General features: G+C 41.0%; 1 protein-coding gene across 1 annotated transcript in view; it reads left to right on the top strand.

Annotated features, from left to right (window-relative positions):
* TAF3 (TATA-box binding protein associated factor 3) overlaps positions 1 to 17,848 on the top strand; it is a 114,447-nt gene that overhangs the window by 70,276 nt on the left and 26,323 nt on the right. Inside the window, exon 3 of the mRNA XM_082279711.1 lies at positions 15,401 to 17,214. Coding sequence (XP_082135837.1) covers positions 15,401 to 17,214 — 1,814 coding nt within the window. The remainder of the gene's footprint in view (positions 1 to 15,400; positions 17,215 to 17,848) is intronic.

The raw sequence follows: 17,848 nt of genomic DNA, 5'->3' as shown, positions 1-17,848 counted from the left end.
ATATCTCCTATCACAGCTGGAAAAAGAATCCTCTGCCATACTGCAGAGTTAGAGATCTGAATAAGTTGTCTTCTACTTTTTAATAATTGCTGGGTTACGTCACATCTGAGCAGCTTTTTATCTAGGAGTATCCTCAGGCATTTTTTATTTTTATGGATGTGCACAAGAAATGAAGCCCCAGTAGCTACAGTGACAGGTGTGAGATGGAAGAACTCAGGAGTGAAGAGACTCTGCCTAAACAAGACCCTGAGGACCAAAACTTGCAGCATTTAACATCATGTGATGCAAAAACCAAACCAGCAATCAATTGCTGCCCATTTACATTCTGGCTTGTCCCACAGCCGCTTCGAGCATGTGTCCATGATGTACCTACTTATCCCTGCTTCCTTATTTTGGCCTGGAAATTGTTCATTTAGTGTAACTGCTCTTTACCTCCTCTTCCTCTTCTTACTGCTTCTTGTAGTTCCATGTTTCATGGGCTTTCTGGGTGTTTTGTCCTTTGCCTTTTGCTTCAGTCTGCCCTTTGGCCATCAGTTTCCTTCATGAATATAACCTGAGTGATGCAAAAAGCAAATGTGGTCTTCCCTCTTCTAGTTTTTATCTTCCTGCTGAATTCTAGACAAAGAGAAAGCGCCGGAAAGCTCAGAGTGAGGGACAAGAAAAAGCAGAAAAAATCTGTAATACAGAAAAGCTATTATTTTCTGGGTTTTGGAAGGGGCAGTTAATGAATTGTAAAATCACAGAATCCTGGAATGGTTTGGGTTGGAAGGGGTCTTAAAGATTGTCCAGTTCCAACCCCCTGCCATGGGCAGGGACACCTGCAATGAAGAGGTGGAAAAGAGAAAAATACAAGGATGAAAGAAAACAGAAAATCAGAACAAAAAGAAAGAAACAAAGAAATGTGAAGGAAAAACTTGAGTGTTTTTCTGTTCTTGATTTATCCAGGCAGCAGCATGGGTGAAGTCCCTGCTTTACAAACCTAATTCAGGTCCCTGTCCCATGAATTTACAGCTTGAATTGGGAAGTGGAAGAAATTAATGGGGAAAACCTCCCCCATTTCAATTTATTTCTCTGTAACGCATCCCAGAGCATATTCCATTTTGGGGAGAGGAGGGAACAACAGATTGTTGTTGCTAATAGGATTTGGGTCAAACTGCTGCTCACTGTTTGGCACGTAACTAAATTAATAGGGGGGTGTTCTCAAAAATGACATGGCACAGCAGGACGATAATCCCTTCCCCACCCAATTCCGAGTCCCCTTCATCAGCAAAGATGTTTGGCTGAGCGTATTCTGCAACAATTTATCCATTAAAACTCCAGCTTCCCCACCACTGGCTTTAATCCTGGCTTGGAAGGAGCTCCATCGCCACGGCTGAGCGCGCTTCGTTCTGCCTGAATCCCGAGCATACCAACAGTTTGTGCTCACTCCCGAAGATAAATCTCCCCTGCACCCTCCAAAACTCACAAAAACAGAGGTGGTAAAGGCCTGAGTTTATGGAACGGGGGGGGTTAGGAACAGTGGCAACGAGCAGCAGAGCAAATAAATAGTTACAGATGAACTGCATCAGCTGCAAATGCTTTTGCAATGTTTTGTAAGGGAAGTTTTGTATCTCGAGATGAAGAAGTTGTCTTCAGTCTGTGTGTTCTTTGGGGTCTTTGTGGATCGTCAAAGTGTCCCTGGGAATTGCAGTTCCCTCTCAGCAGGGAGTCACCTGGTAGTGAACCGGCCTGAGGTCCGTGAGACGGGAAGGTTACATGGGAATCTGACAACTCTAAAATGAAAGGGTTTTATATTTTTTTATGTCTGAGTGGAAAGTTAATGTTACGTAAAACTGCCTTACTGAAGCCAATTCCTTCACTAAATTTGTTTTCATTGGATTTTTTTCATTCCTCCCGTGTGTCCAAGAAAAATATTGCTTAGCTAAAAGGCATTAATTCAGTTTCAATCAGAGTATCAAGCCCTCTGACTCTAGTACTGATGTGTGCACAAGTTTCTTGTTTAAATTAAGCCTGCTGGTTACTGACTTGTTTGTTTCTCCACTATCCCTGTTTTCTCGGTATTCAGGATGCTTATCTCATAAACTGCTAGAAAAATAGTGGTCATGTACCAATTTTTAAATAATTCAGATGGAAAAGCAATATACTGCAGAATTTCTGTAATCAAGTATGTACCCAATCCAGCTCATGCAGAAACTTGATCAAAATAGATCCTTAACTCTTGGTTAAACCTAATTAGGATACAGAGTTCAATACAAACCCACTTCTCATTTTCCTTTGCAATCAGCACATCATTTTTGTTTTGTTAAAGGACACAAGTTGCATCCCTTTAGATAAACAGCTTGGGCAAGCTCTGCAAAACAATTAGTGCATCTTTCACATGGTCTAAACTTGATTGAATAATTACTCAAATAATGGTCAGTAATGGAATACATAGGGTTATCTCCTGGCTAATCCTCAGGTAATGGAGTTGGTGTATCTCTGATTTTTCTCTTAGCTGTTCCCAGTGAACAGGAGACTGAGACAAAAGTGATTATGGGAAGTGGAGGGAGTCACTAGAGGCCAGCAAGGAAAAGGAGGCCTTATCTTAAGCAATTAATCAAGAAAACTCCTATTGTGGGACAATTATTCAAAGCTAATTCTAAAATAGCTTTAGAGCCTGAGGTCCTGAAGGTTTTTTAGTGTGTTTTTTTCTGTTTTGTTTTTGTTTTGTTTTAAGAATTTTGCCAAGGTCATTGGGAGCACAGGGGCAGCCCTTGCATCCAAATGAAGGCTTCAGCATAAAGAGGGAGTTGACTCTAAAGTGCAGCGTCACACAGTGTGGGCCTTGAAGTCCTTGTCAGAGCTGTGAGTTTTTGTTTTAAAAAATGGATTGGAATGTTTCTAAACAGAGACAATATTCTAAAACTTGCTTAATGCTTCCACAAAAGTCAAAGAATCAGAGAATGGAAGGGACCCTAAAGCTCATCTTGTGCCACTCCCCTGCCATGGGCAGGGACACCTTCCACTAGACCAGGTTGCTTCAAGCCCTGTCCAACCTGGCCTTGGACACTTCCAGGGATGGGGCATTAACTTCTCTGGGCAACCTGTGTCAGGGCCACCCCACCCTCACAGTAAGCACTTTCTACCCAATATCCAATCTAAACCTACTCTCTGTCAGTTTGAAGCCATTCCCCCTTGTTCTATCACTACATACTCTTGTAAAAGGGTATCCTCTCTTACTGTGTGTCCTTTGCAAGTGACACCATGAGAAGTGTATCACAATCATTTCACCTCCGTGCCCAGCTCTACTTCTGCAAATGCAGGACTCTGATATCTGTGAATCTCCCTTTTATTTTTTGCTCTGATGTTTTTCACTGCTTTTGCTTAGCTTAATTGTCCTACAAAGTCTTGCAGCAACCTCAGAAGTGCAGCATTGTTTTGTGGCTGTGGCCTTGTAAAAGCCCAGGAGGTCTTTCCAGTTGTCTCCCCAAAAAAGCTCTTGTACAGTGAGAGCAGCTAACAGACGCCTGTACTCTGTTTTCAGCCTCTGAGCTCCCTTGGAAGTGAGATTTATTTGAAGATGTTGTTGTGATCCATGAGGTCCTATGGAAAGAAGCAATAGATTTTAGCAGCTGTCCCTGAAAAATTATAAGGTCACGGGAAAGAAAGCAGAGGTTTTTAATTGGATGTGCTTTAAATTTTCCTACGGCCTCCTGAATCAGGCTCCTTGCTGGAGTGGGAAGCTGCCCACAGAATTATTGCTCAGCACAGTCACCCCATGCTCTCGGAGCACTTTTTTCCCAGCGGTGCTGACAGCAGCATTTTGAACCCTCCGTGGCGTCAGGCCGCCCGAGCCGGTTTCAAATGGCTGTGGAGTGTCGCCGGCGAAGTGCTGCTGGATAGGTGATCACACTGCCCTGATTCGTTTTCTCTCTGCCTATGGGCACCTTTTGCAGGGCAGGGTTACAGGCAGGGCCTGGACACACATGTGCTCCTGTACAGAATACAGCAGAGAGGCTGGAAGACAAAGAGAGTCACTAATTGGATTTGTAGCTGTAAGAAAAAAAACTCTTAAAGTAAACATTTTCCTCTCTTTAAGGCTTTCCATGGCTTCTTTCGTGAAGACCGCTTGAAAGTATCTGTTTCGGGGGTGAACCCTTCCCAGCAAATTTAATTTTGAGGCTTGTCAAGCTTTATTAAAACCTTATCATCAGTGATTTCCTTCTCTGCTAGATCAAGAAGATTGTATTTGTTATGGGATTCGTATTGTGGCTCAGAATTCATCCCAGCAAAGAAGAGGGGGGTTCATAGATGTACCAGGACACACCAGTGCCAGTTCAGAGCACTGAAGTCCCGGGATGTGCGTAGTCATCACATCTTCCTGAAGGCTTTGGATGCTGTTTGGACAGACTTGTAACTGCAGTTGTGTTTCTGAGTTAGCAATTGTGAGAATAAACTTGCTGTTCTGCGTAGCAAAAGCGTTCCTAATTGCCACTGGTATCATTAAAGAAATGAGTGGATTCTCAACAGCTGGAATAGTCCCAACCCATTCCCAACAGCTGGAATATTTGGTAAACAGTTCTGTGTATGGTGTGTGTACATTTATTAAGGCAGAGGGTGAACACATGCCTGTTTTGTTTTTACTCTTTAGTAATTCCATTTGCATTAGTGAGAGTTTCCATTCAATTGCAGAGCCTTTTTTTTTTTTTTTAATCTAATTTCAGTGACTTCCCGTAATTTGTGCCACTGTGGATCAATACCACAGATCAGGATTTCACCTAACAGGGTAGACAAGAGTTTTTCCAATTTATTCTAGAGCACAGAACCTGGTTAGCTTTTTTTATACCTCTCAATTAATCTATTGAAAATAAACTTCTCCCTATCCCAGTCTTTCTCATTTTTAGAAATTTTTTTTTTCAGTTGTTGAGAAAATACTGTATTTCTCTTTCTTACCCAATTAAGACAAAAAGATGGATGGAAGAGTCTCTAAATACATGCTCTGTTTGTTTTTCTTATAGTGCCAGAAGTAACCAAAGCACTTTGGAAAACACAGATACGGTTCTTGCCCTGAGCAGCTTATCATTGGGATTCAAACATGCCCTTGCAATTTCAAGTGATGCACAAGAGGAGAAGAGGGAAGGCAATTAATGGCCAAATGAGTTGTTGAACTAAAAAGTTATTTGAAGGTGATTTAAACACTCAGAGCCTTTTTTTACGACAGCAGAATTACATCTTTGTCCTGCACAGCCAGAGTGATGATGGTCTTTAAGCTGTGTTGAGCCAAGACTTCCTTCTGGGAATGCATTTTTGCAGAAGCTCCCTCATGTGAACAAGAATGTAAGAGATTAAGATCCAAAGTAGCCCAGGTCTACTTTTGAGGGAGTAAAGCGAGTCAGAGGCAGACACAGGTAATTGTAGCTGATCACAGACCTTGCCTGCCAGAGGAATTCTCTTTCCATGTGGATTTTTTGCCACACCTGGCAGTGTCTGTGTTTATCCTGTGAACTTGGAGATGAGCTCATCATTTAATAGGAGGCCACTGTCTTCATGTTGCCATTTCTTCCATGCCAAGCCTCTTCCCTGTGCTGATCAGAATTGCCACGATATCCCCTCCCATCTCCTCTACCTTTGCCACAAAACCAGTAATGAGTTGGGTCACTCTGGGCTGAGGGACACCTTAGCTATTTATAGCAGCAATAGAAATACAGATATGCTTATTGCTACAATCCAAAACAGCCCATCATGCCATCGTGTCTGTCTCTTACTTGCTGTGTCTGGGACTCATGATGATGAGAAATGTGACTCTTAAATTCTAACACCTGGGCCTTAAAGCATATTTCTGCTCTCACAGGTGGATTACACAAAAAGCCTAAAGCTTTTTGGGGTTAAATTTTGAACTTCTGGGGAGAAAGAGTGGGGTCTGAAGTAATATAGTGAAAGAAGTATGTGATGTCTATGGGACAGTTAAGCCTTCCTATTTCTGGAGTTATTTAGCTCAATTGCAAAATAAGACATTAAATAATCACAGTATTTTCTCAGTGCTGGGTCCAAGTACCCAAATGCACATGTAGGTTGCAAATCTGTGGAGGACTAAAAATCTGCAGTGCCAGGTAAAAATTATTAGTATGGAAGAAGTACAGGTACCCCAGTGCAATAAATACCTAGTCTGTTCCTTTGCCAGGAGGTACAAATAGTTGCTTCCTAAAATATTTGTAAAAGCCTGGGGGGTTTCAAGCTAGGATTTTATTCAAGGTAAACCAGTATATTTTCTTATACAAGACCATAGTATAGAAAAGGAAAAGCACTGTAAAAATTCTTCCAGATGTTTATATAGGTTCACTGGTTTTGTTTTTAGTAAGATTTGTGATACTTGAAAAGCTGGTTCGGAAAGCTCAGCCAGGAAGATTAGATACAGACATGCAAAGTGAAAAGACTGATGGTCTGCTTTCCTTTTCTCAAGAAAAATACATATAAACCCCTAATACTACATTTGAGAATTCTTAGATACAGATAATATGATGTGGATTTTGAGTCTTTAGATGGTAAATTTGATCTCTGCAAGAGGAGCGAAGCCGAATCTCAGTTGTAACAGAAATTCTTATCCAGGAATACTCCTGGGAAGATTATTAAAATACTACAGGTACTGACATCGGCTACAAAGATCTACTTGTGCATATTTCTTTAAAGGGGGGGAAAAAACACCTTAATACACAGTATTACCATAGCTAGGCCCTATTATACTATTGTAATCATAGCTGAAGCAAGAACGGTGATTAACGATGGCAATTTATTGTATCTGACGAGGGGAGAAAATAGGAGATGTTGTCGTTATCATAAATCATATCATAAATAACCAAAGAGAAGCACTCAGAAAGCTTGTGTGGTGTCAGCAGCAAGCCCTTTCAGGCACGTTAGCCCAGGATGTAGCCATAGAAACCCCAAAGTCATATTGTTATCTTAGTCTTGCTGCAGTTATGTGATACAACAGTATTAACATATAGATTAGGCCATTTATAATACTAGGTGTCATTTCAGGTTGGCTTGCTTATATAGCATTTTAGTTTTTTATTGTGCCGAATGTTAGGGAAACGCTGCATTTTTACAGGTCAGTATAGAGCCATTTATAATGTATCGGCTTCACACCTCTGTCAGTCTTGCTAATGTACTCTGTTATTGATTGGTTGTACTCTATGAATTGTCATTGCCTAATTACCTTGTCTTTGCTAATAATTTTATTTTTTAGAAGTCAAAATGTTCCTTTAAAGCGAAAACCTCTGTGGCTGCACACATACTTTGGGACAAGTTCTCGATTCTGTTAAGGATCATACACCCCAGAGGGAGTAAAAAGTGAAATAAAAAGCATGGAGACAAAGCCAAATTTTTTTGTAGAGGTTTTCTCTCCCTGGCTCTATGTTTTGATCTAACTGCAGTGGTTTTCACATTACACTTTGGAGATTTCAGGGGAGAGACTCCATCAGAAGTAATTCAGAGCAACACCAAAGTGGCTGAGCCAAGGCTGCCCTGCTGACAGGGAGCTGGCTGGATCCCACACATTTCTCATTCCATCACTTCCTAAAGATGCTTCTGGGGTTGTTTCTACTCCCCAGACCCATTAGCCGAGCACTGCCGTGTGTTCGTGTGTGTGAGCTACAAAAACTGTTGAGCCACTGCCTAAAAGTCAAAGCAAAAATAAAGTCTCCCTTGTTGTATTTAGATAGAAACATGTTTTTGCTTGCTGTAGCAGCACAAATTCTGGACTAATATTTTGTCAGGTCAGAGAGAGATTGTGGGTGTAGCAGATAACAATCTTCCAGCTCTGTTTTTCTGTCTTCAGCAGGACGTGGCTGTGTCATTTTAAGAATCCTGTGTATATTGGCTTCATAAAATTGCATATTTTTAAAAAATATTAGAAGGAGGACAGCCACTAGTAACTACGTAGAAGTGTTACTCTCATTCCATGTGGTATCCTAAGGCAGCACTGGAAGTCAAAATCTCACATTATACCCTAAGCCAAGATCTGATGCCCAGTGATGCTCCTCACAACTCTCCTCTTCTTTTCTATTCCCTTAGGCTTGTGTCACCCTGAGGTGGGATTTTTACTTTGCCAACTGGACATAAAAATACTTTCTCTCTGTTTTTTTTTTCTTCCATCCTCAGATATATTTCCATTTGTGCTATCCCATTAAGTCATTTCAGTATGGAGAGGGGGCAAGATGATGATGTAAGAAAGGAACTGCAGGACTTTCTTCTGGCTTGTTCTAGCCCAAACTTGCATAATCTTTCTTGGTTTAGCCTTGATTAGTTCTTCATTCTCCTGCACAAATGCTTGAAACAGGACAAAAGAAAGGATGGGACAATTTCCTTTTAAATGTAGAACTACAGGTTTAGGAGTTACGGTTTGCTCCTGGCAAACTGTCAATATTCTCTTCTCCTGCTGGTGCTCAATAGTTCATCTCCAATGGCTTCATACCAAGAAATGCCAAATCAGGAGTTGAAGCAGTTGTTTAACAGAGTGGAGAGGTAACTGAATCAATCTGGAAATTTTTGAGTCCAGAACCAGATTATTGCTATCATCCGTATTTCCAGATGATTGTCATTATGTCATTAGGGATGGAGGAGTGTTTTGTGGACTACTTGTAGCTGCTTGCACAGGTTAATAAGGGTTTCCAGAGTGATTGATAAATGTATACACCAAGTCTCAGTCCTCCTGAACACCTCTAAGTTCAGTCCTGGCTAATAGTAAGGACCACCTAGCCATTTGGGGCAACATTTTCCAGTGTGGTTAACAAGTTGAGATATTTAACTTCAAGCACCTTTCACATCTTCCTTACAGTGTTTTACAAAATCACTTGCCATAGCTGAAAGCTCTTCTTTTTTTTGATGTTGTTGTTTTTAATGTATGTTTGTAATGTGGTTTCTGCATTTGATAACATACTGAGAAGGCACTGCAATGAACTTGCTGGCAGTGTCAGTGGAAAAATTTGAGACACGTGGAAGATGAGCACCTTGGTGGTGCTCTCTTCCCAGCTCCCTTCCCATAGAAACTATCAACTGGAAAATGTCAGGGTTTGGTAATAGGTTGGTTGATCTTTATACAGTAAAGGAGAAATCTGTTGGTTTATTACCTGTTTGGTAAACAGGTCACATCAGTGATCAGTTGTTTCATACAGTAGAGAAATTATATATACAATTATATATATATATATATATATATGTGTGTGTGTGTAACATATACACAAGTATCTATATAAAATCCATTATTCCAAGCTCCAGATGTGTCACAGGTACCTTAGTGTGTTCATTTTGCATTAAGGTATCAGGATATTGGCCTGTAGGATATCAGGATTGAATTTTGTCCCTCTTCCATTAATTTCCTTTATGGACTACAAGCACACTTTCTGTTTGTTTTGGGAAAAGGCCATTATTATTACAAGTTAAAGAGATAAAACATATCATGGCACAAGAAAAAGACTTCAATTTTAACAGAAATCAAAAGCTCCTGCTTATTAGGATATGATAGGGATGTAAGCTCTTGACTTAATGACTTAAAATTTCCAAAAACTTATCTTTGGCTTCATCTCATGCTTTAACTAGACAATAGGAAAATTATTCTGGAAGTCTGCAGGAAGTTTTTTTCTATTATTTTTCTCACTGAAATGTTTCATATGTTGGGTTGGAATGATCCCTTCCTTCTTGCATTTGAGAGGCTGAGCTGGCTGTGTATAAAACCATCAGCCTTGGTATCTGTGTGGTCCTAAGGAGGATATGCTTGGAAACAAAGATGGATTGAAGATTTCAGGGCATGCACTGCCATATCACTTTCTTTCCCAAACCCTAATTTTCCTTAAAAACCCTGATGTTTCCAACTCCCATTCGTAGGTACTTGGTACCATTCAGTGCAAAGGAGCAGAGAAACGGATCTGAACAGAACTATATGTGAAAGAATTCCATGGTCTACAGACAGATCTTACTTGGGCATTTTGCATTCTGTTAGAGAAGAAAATGTTTAAGTTCTGTTTAAAAAGAAAAGGATTATGGAAGAAATTTAATAGTTGAAAATAGGTATGTATGAGTTGCATGGAAACATCTGCTTTTTGAGAATTGTATCCTTAATGGGTTTACTCTGATAGCTGATACTGTTTATCTGCCGTACTACAGTTAATATCAGATGCTAAATGCCAAAATCTTGCATTATTATAATAACAAGAGTTGGCTTCCACAGGAACTGTTACCTCCCAGAGCTTTGTGCAATTAATTCATTAGATGTAGCATTGGAGGTAAGAGCTGCTGTTACTAAAATCAAGTTATTCTTTCTTCAGAAAGTGGTGTCCAGTTTTAGGCCAGCATGTCTGACTCTGCTTCATCTTGTACATGAGAAATATTGATTTATTCTTAAATCTGCATGTCTTACCCAGATGGTTTTATCCTGTCACCACCCTGTGACAGAGTGAAATATTAATCCAGTTTTCAGAAGAGAGACTGGAACTTTGCTTAAATTAAATACCAGCGAACAGACAGGCTAAGTTTTTGGCAGGGCCAGGAGCTGAGCAGAGATTTCATCTGTCCCAGTCTGGGCCATGTTCTCTAGGACACCATCTAGCTGTCAGTGCTTATGGTTTTCTCACTGAAGCTACCAAATAAAAAGTCTGGTGACAACCAAGATGATGACAATTTTAATTTTATAGGTGTATTTATATATGATAGGTTTTCTTGCTTGAAGAATGCCCATACATAGGTGCCTGTCTAATTAATCAGATGAGTTTTGCATCTGTCTTTCATGCCTTCACTTTTATCTGACCTGTTATGCTGCCTCCTCTGACTAGGCAGCCAGGTGAGCATGATAATGTGGTACAGCTGATTGCACTTCTTTTTGTTCAATAAAGGCAGAATTTCTGTTCCTTTGTACCCTTGTGTCAGTTTTAGGGACAAACAGTCCCTCAATTTTTGTGAACCTGGAAATTCATTACTGAAGTGTTGACTATTGCTGTCCTGAAAATGAGCTGTGGCCAAATTAAGACGGTATATATTCAATAACCCTTTGGTTTGGAGTCCCTGCTGTGCTACAGGAACATGATGTACCAAGAAATAGAGTTTGAGCTTTTTTTGTGGTTTTTCCGTAAAAAAGGTGCAGGAGTTTCAGTTTCTTGCTTGTACTGTTCAGCTTAAGAAATTTTCCAGCATTTGAAGTGGGGACAGATCCCTGTGGTTTGCATTTGGGATTCTGATGCTTTATGTCCAGAAGTCCTGAGGTGCTGTGTATTTATCAAGTTCAGCTTTTACAGCACTTCTGTGAGATGGAATTATCATCATTTGTCAGATGGGAAGGCAGCAGGATGTGGAGTGACCTGCCCCAAATCACCCTGCAGACCTGTGTCAAGAGAGTAGCGGATTCCTTCCTACCCTAACTTCAGAATCATCCTTTCATGAAAGTGAATTTGCCTTCTGACATAGACACAGGTGATGTTGTTACCCATTGAATCACTTAGGTTGGAAAAACCCTCTCAGATCAATGAGTCCGACCATTAACCCAGCGCTGCCAAGTCACCCCTAAATCCATGTCCCCGAGTGACACGTCCACACGTTTGAACACTTCCAGGGACAATGATTCTGCCACTTCCCTGGTACAGCCTAATATTCTCAAGTAAGAAATGCTGGCATACTAACCAGATTTCTCCTACCTAGGCAGCATGCTGACAGCTCTCAGCTTGTTTTATTTCAGTGATGGACAAATTCAGTGCTGCAATGGCTGAACTCATCTCTCCTGTAACCCGGGCTCTGCACAGGAACCCACTGATATAATAAACAATTGCTCTCTATAGCTTTAGTAATGTGAGCATTAATATTGATCCATCACTGACTTCTCTAACGACCAAAAAAAAGTGAATATGTTATCTTGAGAAACCTCCCAAACAGCTCTAGTCTCCTTTCATTACAGGGGAGAGTTATGAGGGCAGATGGCTGAAGTGATATCCATTTGACCTGTAGATGCTAACTTGGGCTGGATCATTAATAAGGTGGCCAGAGATAGGGAGAAATGGCAGTAAAGAGAGTTAAAAAGCAATCCTGTGCACAAAGGATGGTGCATCCAGAAGTGCCAGGTGGTAAATGAGATGGACAGAGGTGAGGAAGTGACCGTGTGGTTGTAAATGCTCATCACCAAGTCAGGCAGCAAACACTTAAAAGCTGATGTTTTCCCATATTTAGTTCCTGCTCTGGTGTGAATACTTCAGGAGGAAAAAAAGCCATAGGTGTTGAACTCAAGATAGAAATTTCACTTTCTCTAATTAACTTTCCCTCCTCCCCTACCCCCCCCCCCCCAAAATAAAAAAAAGAAAAAAAGTGCTTCATTGTTTTCTGCCACAGCTGTGGTGGCTCAGGTTTGAAAGGCACTGCCTGGCAGAAAACCAGTCCTTACTAAGGATCAGACTGTGGCCTTGTTCCAAGAGAAATTTGGATTTCATTTGACCACTATAGGATTCCAGATTGTCATCTGAGCATGTCTGAAAAGTGGTGAATGTGTGTCAGTAGTTAAGTGCTCGTGAACTTCCTTAGTCCCTGGATTGTTCAGGACTGACCCAGGCAATTTTTTCCAGATGTTTTGGGGAATCCAAGTCCATATAAAAGGGATGGTAATGCTTCTGCTTCCTTACTAAGTTGTCTTTGTGGCTTGCAGGAATGTGCATGAAAGCTGGAGCCAAGACACCCCGATTTCTTGTCTCACCTCTACAAACTGCACTTTAACCTTTTGCCCTTGCCTGGCACCTCCACACAAGATCACAGAAACTTTGTGGGCCTGCTGCAAACTTTACTTGGCCTTATTAAAAAAAAAATAAGCATTGCTCTTTTTTTTTTGTACAGAACTCCAGTCCCTGTTCTCCAAAGCTCCTCTGAAATTGTTTTTTTGCCTTTGATCCGGCAGCTGCTGGTATTCTGCAATCCTGAGTAGGTAGAACATGAGAAGCACCTTGGGATGGGAAGGAGTTATAAAAATATGAAATATTGCATTGCCCATCCGTGAGACACAGTGTAAGAGAGGGGCTGTTTAAATGGACACCGGGCAGAAATCTTTAGCAAATAAATGTTCTGATTTTTCTACTAAATGTAAATTTTTTTACTGTTGCAGTAGTTTATTTTCCACTTTATTGACTCTTCTTATCCCTGTGTTTCTTGTATTAAAATGGTTTATGTTCCTGTTTCTGAAGTCTGCATCATCAAACCCTATCTTTCCTAATATTTTAATTTGGCTACACTTTTCATCTTGTGGCTGAGGCAGAATATTTCTCTAAATCCTGATTTTAAAGTATGATGTTTGTTTTAAATTTTATCTCCTACTTTTAAATGAAAACTCTCAGTGGTGAAGTAGGTGGAATGGGGTTGGGAGGGAATTGCTCAGTAGCAACTGGTACTGTGTGACATCTGATGAATGCTGATTTTTCATCCTGAAAACCCTTCTGAGCAGGTGAAGGCAGCTGAATTCTGCAGCAGTTTAAACAGAGATTGAAATTACTTCAATGATGGGGAAGCAGATTTTTTTTTCCCCCATAGCAGGTGCAGGTTCAGTCCATAGTGATTTCTCAGTTATACTCTAACTTTGCAGTTTAAAAAATTTAATGTCAGTGCCCAGCCAGGCAAAACCTAACTCCCTAACATTTCTGTTTTTCACGGAAGGCTAAGACTTTATCCTCAGGCAAAGTCTCCTCTCTAGGCTGGCTGCTGTAAATCCTCTGGGCCCTGGCGAAAACCAGACTTGCTAGCTCATTTTACTTAATTTGTGATGCTGGCAAGATTTGTGCTGCAGCCCAGGGCTCTTGACTCAACTCTCCTAAATCAGAGCATTGACACATTACAGTAGAGAAACACCAGTGCAGAAAACCTGAAAATAAACTCCTTGAAAACAGATAGTTCAGAAAGATGCTGTCTTACTGAGTTTTAAATAGTGTTTAGTGGAATGTTTCAAATTTCTTGGTGTTTTCTTCTTTAAAACCACTTGCTCATTAAGAAGTTGGGTTTTAGCCACTGTCCTCATAAATGTTTTTTACTACATATTTCATGCGAGAATCTTGGGGCACCGGATATCTTTCCTCAGAAACCCTGCTCGACAAAATGTCTTGAGTTTTTGCAGGTGGGTAAACAGAGACTTGGGGTAAAGTGAAATGAGGTTGTCTTTGCAGGAATGTTAACCAGCATAGGTGTAATGATGTAATTACTGCAAATATAAATGTGTAAGGTTAATGCCTGTGTAGATATTCTTATTCAGGACTAAGAATCCTTTTTCCTGCTCGGATAATTCCATTTTGAAAGTGAGGAAGTGTATCCAAGAGGATAAAGTGCTTGGCTGTGGTTGTGGAGATCAGAGGTTCTCTTTTTAAACCTACTGTGGATTTGTTGGGAGATCTCAAGTGAATTTTCTCCTTTCTCTGCACCATAATGTCATATGTGGGTCCAAAGATGGTGTTGTATTGAAGAAAAAATTGTTATGAAGCAAAAAAACAGATACAGGTGGTATCCATACTGGTTCGAAACAGTTGGTGTCTGATGGCCACACTGTGCAGGTTTCAGGTTTATCTTGTTTTCAAAAGCTGGTTTTTGGTCTCACAGCTAAAACGCCCACCTGCTCTGGAGTGTGTTAGGTGGATTCCTCCTTCATTTTGGTTTCATGGCTGCAGGAAGCCGGCATATGCACTCCAGGATTGTCCCATGGTGCAAACAAAACAACAGTACGGAAGATGATGGGGAAATGTATTTCAAAGGCATGTTCCTGATCTGAACCAACACACACACGCAATGCTGGGGCATTCCCATACAGTCACAGCAGATTATGTCCACCTGCAGCATCTCTTAAGATGGTTATCAGAGAGAGAACCTGGCAGGTCGAATGGGGCTTAGTCTAACTCTGCTTTAACCTTCAGTCTGTGCTGCTTCAGGAAGAATAAACTAGGTTTAGGAAGATGTTTTCCTAGTAGTTAATATGCGATCAAAATTGTGTGATATATAGGCAAGAAAGACAGTTCTGGTTAATTTTACTTTGACACTTTGCTTTGACACTGTGTTACAGCAAAAAAGTGCTTCAACCTCTTTCCCTTCATTTAAAAATGAATAAAGAAGTTATTCTGGTGGTTTGGGTAGAACTGACACTTTGGACCTGCTCTGCAAGCTCTGCCATTGGAGAGCTCTACCTTCCTCTCCTTTGCTCATGGGTTCAGTGTTACACTGCAGTGAGGGCACCTGCCAGTTCCAGTGGCAGCTGATGTGAGACAGGAGGTGCCACATGTTCCTTCCAAGCAGACTGGTAAGAAGCCCTTAGGTGGCCAGTTGTCTCTTCTGGGCTGAGATGCACATGAATATTTGCTCTGGTGCTTGTTTGTTTCTGTAAAACACATTTCAATTACCCTAATGCTTTTCTAAATGTTCTTTATTACAGAAGAGGAAGAGGAGCAGGTTCCTACCGATGGAGGTACATCTGCAGAGGCCATGCAGGTCCCACTGGAAGAAGAAGGAGATATGGAAGACGATGAGGCAATTAATGATGAGAACTACTTGAGCAAGAGACCATTAGAGAGTCCTGATGCCGAGGAATTCCCACCTGTGAAACGGCCAAAACTGTCTGTTTCCAAAGGGGACGCCTTGGATGGAACTGTGGAACCACGTGAGCCTCTTAGCTCAATAAATACACAAAAAGTGCCACCAATGCTTTCTCCAGTTCACGTTCAGGACAGTACAGACTTAGTCCCCCCTTCGCCAGAACCACCAATGTTGGCTCCCATTAAATCCCAAGTGCCGACTCCCAAAACTTTAGAGGCAAAGCCGTTTTTACCCAAAACGAAGTCCAAAACAAGTTCTCCAGGACAGAAGACAAAATCACCGAAAACTACACCCTCACCAGTGGTAGCTGGGAGTCCCATTCGTTCACCAAAACCTGGATCCAAAGAAAAAAAGTCACCAGGTCGTGCCAAGAGCCCAAAAAGTCCTAAAAGTCCAAAGGTTCCTGCTCATGTTCCACAGCCTCCTGTGAAGACTGAAACACCGAGTAGAACCCCTCTGCCTGCATTGAATGACAAGATAGGAAAGGAAAATATTCAAGTGAAACAGGGACAGACACCACCTGAGCCTGCCCCCAAGCCAAATATGGACAACCAGGTAAAGAAAGTCCCGGTCATGGACAAGACCATTGATGATTCAATCGATGCTGTGATTGCTCGTGCGTGTGCAGAACGAGAACCAGATCCCTTCGAGTTTTCCTCTGGGTCCGAATCAGAAGGAGAAATTTTTACCAGTCCTAAAAGACTTTCTATTTCAGAGTCTACAACTCCTAAACCTTCTGTTCCCACCAATAATGCAAATAAGGCAGGAGCAACTCCAATACCTGCCTCAGGTGGGACTTCAAGTTCAGACATTTCATGGACAATGGATGACTCAATTGATGAGGTCATTCGGAAGGCAAACATGGGGACACCTTCTAATCCACCTACCAACTTCACTTACTTCTCCTCTCCTTCTGCTTCACCGCCAACTCCTGAGCCTCTTCTCAAAATCTATGAGGAGAAAACCAAGTTGGCTTCATCGACAGAAGTGAAAAAGAAATTGAAAAAAGAGCTGAAAACTAAAATGAAGAAGAAAGAAAAACAAAAAGAAAAAGATAAAGAGAAGAACAAAGAGAAAAATAAGGAGAAGGAAAAGAACAAGGAGAAAGATAAAGACAAGGAAGGAAACAAAGAAGCAAAGTTTCAGTGGAAGGAACTACTCAAAGAAGAGGATCTTGATCCCTATAAATTCAAACTAAAGGACTTTGAGGATGCTGACACAAAAGTAAAGTTGAAAGATGGCAATACCAAAAAAGAGAGAGAAAAACATAAAGATAAAAAGAAAGAGAAAGAGAAAGGCAAGAAAGACAAGGATAAAAAGGACAAAGAGAAACTCAAAGATAAGGGTAAGGAAGATAAGATAAAGGTGCCATCAGCACCTCTTGTGTTACCTCCCAAAGAAATGTCTATGCCCTTGTTCAGCACACCATCTGCCATGAGGCTTCCCAGCATGTTACCTTCCTTGTCTCCCATGCTACCTGAAAAACTGTTTGAGGACAAAGAGAAACCAAAAGAGAAGAAGAAAGACAAAAAAGAGAAGAAGAAAAAGAAAGAAAGGGAGAAGGACAAAGAAAAGGAAAAGAAGGAGAAGGAAAAGGAGAGGAAAGAAAGAGAAAAGAAAGAGAAAGAAAAGGAGAAACACAAACATGAAAAGGTAAGCTGGTTGGATGAGTTGAGATGGCACACTTGCTTGAAAAATCCACGTGGATTCCTGTGTTTGCTGCTGAACTTTGAGGAGAAATGTGGTTACAGGTTTGGTGTTTCTTAATAATAACAGCTCCAAGGAAGATGTCCACCAGAGCTTCAGAAATTGTCCCCCCTCTTTGGAAAACAAAGCAATGGAATTTCAATTCCGTTAATTTGAAATGTGAAATTGTCCTGGCTTTTCTCAACTCACTTTTCACTTGGAAAAGCTGAGGCTCAGACTCAACAACAGCACACACACAGCAAAGGGATGCAGTGTTGTGATGCAGAGAGTTTTTTCTGTAGGTTTCCACTAGAAGGGCAGCAACCCTATACCTTTCATAAAAACTTAAAATTTAGTTTCTAAAAGTCTGCTGTTTCAAAGTTTGTATAAGCCTGGAAATTCCCAGGTGGACAGAAATGAGGAGCGGACTGCCTTCAAATGAATGTTATCTCAGATGCTCAAAAGAGCTGCTGAGACTTCTCTTAGCATATCTGTCCCCTCGTTGCTCCAATTTGTTTGAAGTAAGAAAATTATTGTCAAATTATGGTCTAAGTGTTCAGATGTCACCTTTCGTTTTGAGTCTTATGCTTGAGAGACAGAA

This window comes from Coloeus monedula, assembly GCF_965178545.1.
Source record: "Coloeus monedula genome assembly, chromosome: 4".
Classification (NCBI taxonomy): domain Eukaryota; kingdom Metazoa; phylum Chordata; class Aves; order Passeriformes; family Corvidae; genus Coloeus; species Coloeus monedula.
Note: the sequence above shows the minus strand (reverse complement) of the source record. Positions and strands in the feature narration are given on the sequence as shown.